The 12,087-nt window shown below is 35.8% G+C and overlaps 1 protein-coding gene across 3 annotated transcripts; it reads right to left on the bottom strand.

The window, feature by feature from the left end:
- Positions 1-856: 856 nt before the first annotated feature.
- LOC122091132 (ras-related protein Rab7) lies at positions 857-5,515 on the bottom strand. Of its 3 annotated transcripts, XM_042660970.1 has the most exons (6): positions 5,265-5,515; positions 5,117-5,143; positions 4,432-4,531; positions 4,204-4,350; positions 1,106-1,186; positions 861-1,034 (listed from the first exon to the last, which is right to left on the bottom strand). In XM_042660970.1, exons 1-6 carry the CDS (start codon positions 5,315-5,317, stop codon positions 885-887), a joined length of 558 nt encoding a protein of 185 aa, XP_042516904.1. In that variant the 5' UTR covers positions 5,318-5,515; the 3' UTR covers positions 861-884. The 3 variants fall into 3 exon arrangements, with proteins under 3 accessions (XP_042516905.1, XP_042516903.1, XP_042516904.1); XM_042660969.1 differs by lacking the exons at positions 5,117-5,143; positions 5,265-5,515 and adding an exon at positions 5,069-5,115 and having other exon boundaries at positions 859-1,034; positions 4,432-4,591; XM_042660971.1 differs by lacking the exons at positions 1,106-1,186; positions 5,117-5,143; positions 5,265-5,515 and adding an exon at positions 5,069-5,115 and having other exon boundaries at positions 857-1,034; positions 4,432-4,591.
- Positions 5,516-12,087: the final 6,572 nt, after the last annotated feature.

Here is a 12,087-nt window from a genome sequence, read left to right as displayed (position 1 = left end):
GACCTAAGATGGCAGCGATGGGAAGTCCACTTCTCGCCAGGGATGAAAAGAGAAGTATTCGCCGGCGACTGTCCTGTTTATCTTGGCTGGAACTCATCTGAACCTTTGGTAGAGGAGAGAAGGAGAATGAAATGGTAAAAAAGTAAAGAGGGGTATTTTGGGATAATGAAAATGGGTAACTTACCAGTGTTTTACTCATAAGGGCAAAAACGTCATTTCAAAGCATTTTGTAACACTGACTGACGGCAGGGGGTCCGAGTCCAATTTGGTGAAAGAGAGGGGGTGTCCCTATAATATTGGCATTCTCCAGGGGGTGGCGTTGTAAATTACCCTTAAAAATATGGCCCAACAAAAATATGCATATTTTTGTAAATATAAAAACACAGATTAATCGTGGAATTGGAAATGTCAAACCCTACAAAAATGGAATTAAATATGTTCTCAGGTCACGTCAAGTTAATTTCATGTCACAACAGGTCCAACTGACCATGACCCGAAAACATTTCATGTTGCTTGGATTCAACCCGAATCTGAACCAAACCCCAACACCCCCAACTCAAACACCAAAATATCAGGTTGTGTTCATCTCAGGTTAGCAATTTGTGCTGGTTTTTCCACCACTAATTTTCTTCCATGTCAGACAGCTCACAGCATATTTGACTATTCTACTTGTGTAGTCAGCCGTCCAAATTTTAAGTTTCTCAGTTGATAAAATAATCAAACGAGGGCATCACTTTGTCATGTTGTCAGTGCTTTTGAGATGAAACTTGCTGCCAATTTTTATTGCATACTATTTATTTTTTTGCAGGGCAACCCACCTAGCAGATATGTTAATTGTTAAATAAAGTTAAATAAATATGGAGTAACAAATAAGAAATGTACACTTACATGTCATGTTCACGCTCAGTTGCTAATGCAGTTTTTGCAACACACAGAAATGCAGCATCGACATTGATATCCTCCTTTGCTGAGGTCTCAAAGTAAGGTATGTTTCCCTTGGAAGCACACCAGTCCTTTGCTTTCTTCTCCGAAACCTGTACAGAAACATTTTAGAACCAGCTATAAGGAAGAATACAACTTTAAAGGCCATTTTTAATATCCTCACCACTCGACTATTTCCACCATCTATGTCAATCTTGTTCCCAAGTAATATAAATGGAAATGTTTTGGGGTCGGATGGGTTCGCCTGGAGAACCATAGACATTGAGTAAGTATAATTAAAGTAAACATCATGAACTGACAAACAGGTTAAACAATTGAATTTGCAATTAAACCTTGGAAGAGACACAAGAGCAGTGGATTAGGATAATAAGGAATCCATTCCAGCCGAGCACTATTGGTCTATAATGGATCAGCTGTCCCACTTTGAATTAATTTGGTATAGTCAGTCTTTTTGGATGATCCACAATGCAATACTACAATTAACAATTGACCAGTCTGAGCTAATCCTGAACTGGATTGGGCAATTCCGATCAGGATATGCACTCGCTCTTCTAGCAGTGAGAGGTATGTCATCAATAGAATGAAGGAACCAAAAGGTCCAAAACATATAAAAGGATTATTACAGGCCACTAATCTGTAGAATTTTGTAATTATCAGAAGTATGAAAGCTAGAGGCCATGCTCTTCACACAAGGCAATAAAAGCATAACAATAACCAGCAAGATAAATGGACAACCTGTAAATCTAAAGGTTTCTTGGTCTAGCACTAAGGTCAAGATTGAATCTGGCATTGAAATGTTCCATTTACAAAACATTTGCCCTCCTCACAGGGATCCAAAAGAAGGATTTGGATCCCTGTGAGGAGGTCAAATGTGTTGTATATGGAACATATTTGATTCCAAGCAGATGATACTGGATCAAATGAAGGACAAAGAGAGAAGAAAGTTAAATTCTGTTTTGAGTCTTTTACTTCTAAATTATCTTTATATCTTGCTACGGACTAAAGACCATTTTCTAGAAGATGAAAGAGATAATAAATCCAAAGGGAAAGGATAACATCAAAACTGGAACACCTGCAAGAAGTATGCTCATGGTTACAGATAATCTCTTATTTTGAATCGCCATTAATGATAATGTAAGTATGTAACTATACTCCCCTGGCTGAATGCTGATCTTCAAAACAAGAGTCAAGCCCATTCCAGGTAATTGTCAGAAAAAAAAAAAAGCCCTAGATCTAGATTCAGGTATTCCCGCACTGAACTTGCTTCTTGCTTGACCATATGAAAATGACAAAGGTGGTGAAGATAGGGACCAAACTTGCTCTATTTCTTGCTCAGCTGATACAAGGGCATTATGCTTTCATTGCCAAGTTGGCATTTCCACATCAATATGGTAAGCTGTTTCAATTAGTGATAAATCCACTAAATTAGAAAGACATGAGATTTTGGGACATAATAATGGTTTCTACATACCTGTGGTGGGAACCTTTCCTAGATGCCCACTTTACATATTGCCATGTGCCCATGTGTACAGATGATGTAGCTATTTTGATCGTTGGATGGAGAGGACATGGTCTAGATTAGGCATGTGTCGAATTTCAAAGCTAACTCAATCACATACCCTCCTATGTATTGGCATGCATTCTCATGTATGCCCATGCACTATTATGGTACTCCCAACCACTATTGTGCACTCTCTCATCGCCCTCAATTTTCAAATCTCTATTTTGCAACGTGGAAAACTCTGACAGGGCTGAAACTGGACATGTGAGCAGGGAACCTCGACATCTACCTATCCACAAAATTTGGGCCCATCTGATCTGCCACATGGCAATTATTGGCATTAAAAGTGGGTGCATAGGAACAATGCTCCCTAAAGTTTATGAAGAAGTATTTCTAACTTCTCATCAACATAAACAGGGTACATGCCCTTTTGAAGTAGGAAAACAAGGTACAAGTGCAGCGAATCTTATTAATATGTGGTGTCTTCCCAGAGAAAACGAAGAGGTGGGGGGAGAAAGAATAATGGAGCAAAGAAGTAAAACAGGACTAAAATATAGTACCTGAAACATACTTTACCAAACAAATGCATCAATCAGTGAAATCTAATAGAGATTTATCTATCAATATTTAAAAAACTAGCTGGTATAGAATATTTAGGCTTCTGTTCAGAGTTGGACCAGACTAAAACTGAGGCTACCACTAAGATTTAGCTTTGTTGTAGCATAAACCAGTGAATAACTGATCATGGTCATGAAGAAAATATAAACTTATAATTGATTTTATTTTTATTTTTACTTTTATTTTTAAATCAATCAGTTATAGCCCTCCAAAACTTCAAATTGGTTCTCACTTTTTCTCTTTCCTCACAATATAATCGTATCAAATAAACTATCTAAATAATGTTGTACCAAATTAGAATGACAAAATATTTTCAAAATACAAACTGGTTTTGATTTCCTTCAGTCTTAATCTATATTTTCTTGCTTTTAGTGAAAAAGCTACAAAGACACCAAGAATCATTGTCCAAGGATCAGGTGGTACTGCTAAGAATCAGGATGGCTGAGACAAATCCCTTGTGACAATAAAGTGGATCACCTAGTCCATTTTTAAGATCGCATTCATCCACAGTAGATCATCCAATGCAGGTGGCGGACTGGGAAATCTAATAATAATCTTGAAATTTCCAGGTAAACTCAGTTAAAAACTTAAATAGTTACAGATCAGTCTCTTTATGGCATCTTTAAACATAAATCAACTAGATCTAAAAACCACCAAGCAAGAAGCTACAGTAGAACTAAGAACCAAAATAACAGGGAACCTACTAGTACGCGTTAAGTAATACTGCAATTAACACTAGTTTTTCCAGCCTTTTGGCTTAGATCAAGATATCTAAACTAACATATGCTGATGCTATCTCATATAATTCTTGTGAGCACTGAGCACACAACTGGACTAAAAAAGCATCTGGTTTTCCGAGTGTGAAAACTGAAACTCTTGTTATGATGATTTTGTACACCCTTACTAAAACTATGAATGGTAAGATCCATTAAATCTCACGCAAAAGAGAGGGTAAAATAGGCACATGCCCATTGTCTGATCCATTGTCCGATACTTAAATACAAATTCTTGAAAGCTGAAAGATGGAATCACCTAAAGATTCCAAATATTCCATTTGAGGAGATGTGCAAGCAAATATTGTATAGGACAAGCTTCAGTGAACTAAATGAAATAGCAGACAATTAGGAGAAGGCATGAAATACCTGTTTGAGAAACTCCTCATGCCAATTGTCCAGGGTATCAAACGATTTCAGAACATTGACGTCATAAACTAGAACGCAGCAATCCGCACCTCTGTAAAAAGCAACACCAAGACTTTGAAATCTCTCCTGGCCTGCTGTGTCCCAAACCTATTAATGCAAATGTATAATTAATTGTGCCTTAAATCGGTAAATGAAATCAACTTAATTGCTCTTGTGCTGAGAACCCACTTGCAGCGTGACAAGTCTGTCGTCTATCTGAAGCTCTTTCGTGACAAAATCAGCACCAATTGTAGCTTTATACTGTTGACTGAACTTCTTATGTACGTATCTAAAAAAGCAGTCAAGGCTCCACCCAATGGAATTCAGGTGATAAACATCTTTACATTCACTACAGAAAAAAAAAAAATTCCTACACAAAATTACTTCTGAAACTCACGAATTCGAAACCCTAGAATAACTAAGATCGTAAATTTTATACCTCACCACCTCAATTACAAATCTTACAAAAATCTCCCAAGCAGCTGATGCAAATAAACAACAATGCAGACGGTGGATCCTCAACACCGAACAATCTTTAAAATATGTCTAAACATAATTACGAAACAATCATGAGAAATTTTGTCCGTAAATGACAAAAAATAAATATATACTACCAAAAAACACAAATTCACGAAAATTGTGGCCTTAAAAGGGAAAATTTCACATAAATTACTAAAATATTTATTTTCTTCCAGAAAAAGTACAATTGCTTTAGAGTTACAGGAAGAAAAAGCCGAAATTCGACGAAAATGGTGAAAAAGATAAGAACAACAAAAAGAACGACGAAATGGCGGAAAACAGAAATTCAAAAGAGAATAGAAGTAACCGAATCAGAGAACGTGTCTTGCAGATCCACATTGTTACTCAAGGATACTGATTCATTAAAGATGTCTTCCCCACCCTGCAATAGAAAAAAAAAAAAATTAATAAGGCTTTATAGAATTTACAAAAGCAAATCAAATTGAGAGCAAAAGAAACCGAAGATCCAGAGGAATCCCATCGAAAGCGAAAAGAAACCGTACCCACTGTCTCCAAGAACAATGACCTTAAGCAAGGTCCGCCTTCTCGTAGCCATGGCGAAGAAGAAGAAATACAGAGGAATCTTCCTCTCGAAGGTTCCCTGCTCGAAATAATGGAATTCTCCTTCCTTTTTTCTGGGATTTATTCAATTTCAGGAGTGACGAGTCACGAAATGGAAAGAAAATGAAGAGAGAGAGAGAGAGAGAGAGTGTGAGATTTTTTAGAGGTTCTCCTCAGCTACCTCGCTCCTACAACCGAAAATTATAAAAGGAAACAACGTGCATGCAACTACAAGGCACCTTGTGATGGTTTGAAATCGTTTGCAATTTTGTGAAATATCATCTTCAGGGAGTGACACGTGTATTGATACCAACACAATGGTCAATATCTGATACAATTAATAAAACCTTAATTCAATGAAGAGACATTTAAATCAGATCTGGACCATTGCATTGGAATCAATATACGTATCACCCCATGCAGGTGGTATTTCACGAAATTGTATGACATCGGAATTACAGACGATTTTTTTCTCTATGTGACACTGGCAGAGAGAGAGGCTTTTAAAAAACTATGGCCCAGGCTATCGAAGAGACTTGTGGAACCCTCACCTTTTTCTTATAATATCATATATACCCTTTGTAATTTACGGAATGCCTGTTGTATCCTGAGATCTGGGTCGGGTCAGTGCTGCTCGGAATGGTCAATTCTTGAAATTTTAGGGTTAGAGGTGTCAATCATTCCAGGTGTCCTAGTCGATTTTGGTTGGACTTACTCAATTCCCATCAATTTAAGGTTATGCATTTTTATTTTTTTTCTGGTAAAAAATTATGCATTATGACCACAACATTTAATTGAATTAGACCTCATAAGTCAAACATGGACATATTTATATTAAATCAGTGGATTGCTAGTCTATAATCAAGTTGACATATCTCATTTGATTCAAAGATTGAGTGTTCCAAACCTGCAAGTAATTATAGATGTAGCTTGCTCATTGTTTGGAATGCCGATTAAATTAATCCAATGCATTAAGTAGAATGTATACTGATAGAAATGCAATTTTTACTTATACCATGGCATATTAAATATATATTTTCTAATATTATAATACATTATTTGCGAGGGGGGGAGAAGAAGAAAATCCCTCTTGTAAGCATTACTTATTGATTTATTAGATGCGTTTGAGACTTGTTAGATACACTTGAGATTATTTTCTATCAAAATATTTTATTTTGCTTAGTTGTTTGGTTGTTTTAACAAAATATAAGGGTTGCATTTCACATTCTCAATATTGAATTATTTATCACCAAAAACAAAATTTAGCAAATATGTGAATAAACTAGCAAATCGATTGCTAACCGTTTAGAAACCTTATGGAATAAACTGAAACCGAAACCGTTTAAAATCATAAAATCGAAACTGTTTAAAAACTGTGAAAATCGAAACCGTTTACTAAATGGTTGCGGTTTCAGAAAGTGTAACAATTTAGTAAATGATACGATTATGGTTTCAGCCAAAATATATGTAAATCAAACTGAACCAAAACATTTAAGCCGAAACCGAACCAATTAACAGCCTTAAGAATACCCATTTAATCCGACCCGATTGCCATACCTATTTGGTGAATTTGTCAAAATGGCAAGGGCATATGAAATTTCTCCAAAGCAAGCGTCATCATGGGGTGTTTAAACGGTGTAGACCAACCCCACCGTCCCCGCGCATGATTGGGATGTCTCAGTTATCCAGAACAAAGTAAAGATGGGCCGTGGCCCCTGATGATCTCATGAAGCCCATGATAAGGTTAACAGTTTATCTTACGTGTGTCCTTTAGCGGATTAATGGGAGCGGATTGCGTTTTTCTAATTGCAAAAAGGTTGGCATGTGCTTTCTTTCGATTGGATGGAATTGGTTATTGATTCGGTACTGATTTTAATCTTTAAAAATTGTTAAGAGATCGAAATCGATTAGACCTACCAATAAAATTGAAACAAATTGAGGATTGGGCATGCCATCAACTCTAGAAGCTAGAGAATACATGAATCTTATAGAATCTTAGAGCTAGACAACATAATAAGAGGGTCTTTTTAAAAAAATGAGTGAGGACACATGTTGGATCCTCTCCCGTCCCACTAGAGACTTAGGGTTAGCACACATTCGACAGATAGCAGGATGTGGACATATTGATACCCTAATGCATGACCAACTTTTTATGCTATGTGCTACATGACTTCATCTATAAATAATCCGATGCATTAGTCTCATTCTATTATAGAATCTGGGAAGGACAAATGTACAATCTTGAGCCAATAGTAATAACATCACATTAAGCATTGTGTGGTGTAATCATTTTTTTTTCTGTCCTCCTGGGCATCATAATATTGTAGATCCTCCTATGTACGTGTTAGAAATCCATTAATAATTTGACTTAATTTTTTTTTTTTTTAATCTTCTGGGTATGGCACACTAATTTTTTATTCCAAAAGGATAAATATTATTGTTTTTAAAATGTACCTAAAAAATGTGCAAGATAATCAATTTTTGGATTTTTTTCCCAATTTCTTATTACACTAGAGACGTAATTTAAGGGATCCCATTAAAAAAAAAAGGTCCAATCCTTTAAAATACTTTGCCAAATGCCTAAAATTATGCCCCAAAATTCGGCATAATTAGATGGTCCTTAGATAAATCATGGAGACAAAAAGCCACACTTTGGTCTTGAGATCCTAGAGTGATCTCGGTCATGGGATCACCCTATATTTCTTGAGCTCTATAGAAAGGAGCCAGATCCTCCTTAAGTATTGTAGTTTGAACTTATAAATAATATTCTAAGTTATAAAAACAAGGATGATGGTAGTGAAATAAACAATTTAATATGATGGTAGTCTACAGCATCAAATCCGTTAAAATGGTTGACCATCAGTTCATGACCGTCAACGTGTTGACAATTCTCCAACACTAATCAGACACTTAATTCAGGAACAAAATGAGGATTAAAACCTAAGGTTAGGGAACTGAAAGTTGATGGCAACAAGTGATTAGTTCCAATCACTTATGACAATACAATGGTTCTCGGTATCGGTATTGGAAGGTTTGAAGAACCGGTATATTGATTCTTAGATTAAAAACACCAAAATCATTAGAATATTCCTCGAATTTGCCAAATTTAGGCCTTTTTTAAGAGCAATTCAAGTCAATTTCATTCCGAATTTGGAATTAACATTAACTGCAGGAAGGCTAAAATAGTCCCAAAAAACCAAGTTTTGTAATTTAAGGGGCAACATGGCCTTATCCAACCTGATACTATTGACATTTAACAATGCATTCTTATGCAGTGCAGGTTTTGTGGTTATAGCTAATTATGTTGTGAGAGAGGGTTCCCTCCTATGCCCATGTACTCATTCGGGCAAAAGAGGGGATTGGGGTAAGGAGTAAATAGGAGAACGGATCAAGTTCACGTATGAGAATGTTCTCATACACTCATAGTTCGTGGATTTAGAATCCACTTTCTCTCTATTCATTTAATAGATTTCAAATCCATAGACTAGGAACTAACGAGAATGTATATGAGACCATTCTTGTATGTGAACTTGATCCGCTCTCGAAAAGAGGGTTTAATAGGAAAGAGAGTGAGTGGAGTCCATGATTTATGACTTTATGTGACTAGACGTGCAAAAGAATCCGCACATAGACAACGTGCATATCTTGCACTTAAGGTGTCATAATAAAAAGGGAAAACGGAAGTTGCTTAGTAGCATGTCCCGTGTGGCCTATGCTTAGACATAGGGCATGCAAAATTACCTCCCCACCCTTTAAGAAATGAAAAATCATATTCAAATTGATGCGCTTGTGCATGCTCTCATTGGCCATCAACCTGGTTACTTTTTGCACCTATTTTTCGCAATACCCTTTTTTCAGTCCAGTGAGAGAATCAGATCCTGTGAATTAAGAGAAGGTAAACTCCGTCCATGAAGTAAGTGTGAAAAATGATTTTTGGCTGGGCTTGCTGGTTTCGAAAAATTTGAATGTATGGGCCGGACCTTGAGTGAATAGAAGTATATTCTTAAGAACGTCAATCCCCGTCTCCAAACATTCCACTAAACTTTCATACGGTAGGCCTCAGTTTGGCCCACTTTTGTCACTGATCATGCTGGTTTATGTTAAGTCCTAAAATCCATTTGGCAGAAAACCACCACTAAATGGGCTTCTATAAGAGCTCTCTAAGCCCATCAGAAATCTGCTTACATGAACTTTGACCTTCTAATATTTTACAGCAGAAGGTTTCCTATGACAGCAGTGTGATTGTGTCGTGGCCTCGTGGGAGGGGGCGGGGGTGCGTGGGTTTGAATCTCCCATTCAATGCCAATGGTAATATAAAGAATAGTATCATCTATATGGGATTCACATATCGTGGCAGGTTAGAGAAAATAATAAGAAACCCATGTGAGGGTGTTAATATACCCTCATTGTGGGGAGCTTTTTTCAATTCTTATACAATATCGGAGATCAGACAAGGTGTTTACACAAATCAGTAAGGTTTTAGTTCATGGCATTGGCACCAATATTGGTTGCCATCAATATCGATATAAATTTAGATCAGCCATATCGGCCCGATTCTAATACGAAAAAAGAAAAAGAAAAAGAAAAAGAAAAAAAAAACTATTTATTTCATCCAAAATTCAAATTTTGACCGTATCAACCAATACATGTAGATGTCTTATCGTTATAGGTCACTGGTATCAATGTGTGTCAAACGATATCTAAAGTGGCCTTTTATAATTTTAGAATGTACAATAAAAGTATCTGCAATGTATTGAGATGTAAGCTTTAGTTATTCAAAACTTATATTTTCATGCTCTAATTAATGGGAAAAAGGAGAACAAGCTGAGACTGAGAAGGTGCAAATCAACCATTTCCACTAAGGTTTCCAATACCAAGACTTCCAAGAACCTTCTCAAGCCACTTTCACATTGGTATGGTGTCACTCCTAGAATGTTATTTATCAAACTGACAAGCTGTCTCCTCATTAAGATTAATCTAGAATCCCAGTTTGATTACTAGAAGAAATGCCCAAGCTTTGTTGACTTGTTTAATGATGATTGAAAGTAAAAAACTTATTTGTTTAAAACTAATCCAAATACCCACTTTTCTCTATTCTAAGTTCATGTACCAGGCCTAACTCAATCAATCCGAAAGAGAAGTTTTCAAAATATAAAATAATAGATGCTAAGCACTTCCTGATCCACAAATATGTGATGGTGATGCCATTTATGACCAAACTCAAAGTTGACTGCAGCGTTGCAACTAAGTCTTTGTCTGTGACATTCAAGGCCTTGAGTGGAAGCACAAGAGGAAACATCAGCAGTTTCTTCTCCAAAGACCCAAAAATTTCGAGAGTCTTGGGCTCTATTCCAAACAGTACTATTTATGCATATAATATGTTTGGTTCTTATTTTTAGGTTTGATTTAAGATACAATAATAACTAAATTGATTGGGCTCTATTCGATTCAAATACGAATCTCCGTAATTTGGTTCAAATTATGATTTAAATAAAAATAACTTATTGAAAAAAAAAAGGGAACGAAATTACAACCTCAATAAGATATAGTCCCATAATGTCAAATCTGATACTTTTCAATCTTTTCACCCAACTCAACAATAAATAAATAAATAAATCATATGAGAGAAGTAGGAAACTTTAAATGCTTGACTTGAACTGAGAGAAGGTTATAAAATGCCAAAATATTTTCTTTACATTTAATCAAAACCATTTTTATTTACATGAATTAAACAATAAAAAATATCTTATTTTACAGTTTTTTTTTTTTTTTTTTTTGACCTATACTTAGAAACAAGTGAAGAAACTTCCAAGCTCCCTGGTTCATCCTGCCTGGAATGCACTTAGAAAGATTAAGAAGAATACACAAGAGGGTTACAGGATTAAGACATTGGGCATGTTTGTGTTTGTATGGTGTGGTATACAGTTATCGGTGATGGTATTGGTTGTCGTTGATATTGACATTGATATTGATATGTATCTGTATCATCGTAATCGATCAATCCACATTGGTCAAATGTTATTCCTTTGATAGTAATTCTGAAAATCATGCCTAAATATTTACCATACTTCAGATCGAATGAGGCCTAAATTTTGTTAAATAATAGACCCCAATGTTCCTTGCCTACATGTGAAGTTTTAGGCCAAATGGATATCATCAAATGTCGAAATAATTTTTTGAAAAATTAATAACTATGGGAGTCTCTTTTTAAGAATCAGGATCGGATCGGTCAATTTGGGTATTTAGGGTTGGGGCACATTTTGACCAATTCTGTCCGAGCTAGATGTTATTCCCTTTTTTTTTTTTTTAATATAATTTCTCTATGTGAGGGTGTATGGGGCCACATTGACTGTTAAAAGATAAAATGATGAATGGCAGAGGATATTTGATTGAATAAGGTTTTGTATTTCCACATGTATGGGTAATCCAAACATAGACTTGTCTTTCCGAGGATTGGAGTATTCATCTTTTCCAATCACGACGCTTAAACAATGGAACATTAAGATAAGGGAAAAATAAGCGTAGAAGGCAACAACCAGACATAGAGAAAGGAAAAATGATTGCACCCTCACATGAAAAAAAATAAAAAATAAAATAAAAATCTCACCGTTGTTGATATTTCTGTGTGTTCCCATTGATCTTCGTGTTGATGCAAAGGCTATAATGACTTATAGGGAACCCTCTACAAATGATAAATTTATTTTGAAAGGATTAATCTAAATGAAATCATGTCAATTGTGGTTTGAATGAGGAGAAATCCATAAA

This window comes from Macadamia integrifolia, chromosome 10, assembly GCF_013358625.1.
Source record: "Macadamia integrifolia cultivar HAES 741 chromosome 10, SCU_Mint_v3, whole genome shotgun sequence".
Lineage (NCBI taxonomy): Eukaryota > Viridiplantae > Streptophyta > Magnoliopsida > Proteales > Proteaceae > Macadamia > Macadamia integrifolia.
Note: the sequence above shows the minus strand (reverse complement) of the source record. Positions and strands in the feature narration are given on the sequence as shown.

Bases quoted from the DNA above. Each gene is read 5' to 3' on its own strand.
- LOC122091132 (XM_042660969.1), bottom strand. From the start codon at position 5,100: ATGTGGATCTGCAAGACACGTTCTCTGATTCG. The intron at 1,187-4,203 runs GTATTTCATGCC...ATGGTTCTCCAG, and splicing joins ATGAGGAGTTTCTCAAACAG to GCGAACCCATCCGACCCCAA. The intron at 1,035-1,105 runs GTGAGGATATTA...GTTTCTGTACAG, and splicing joins ATGGTGGAAATAGTCGAGTG to GTTTCGGAGAAGAAAGCAAA.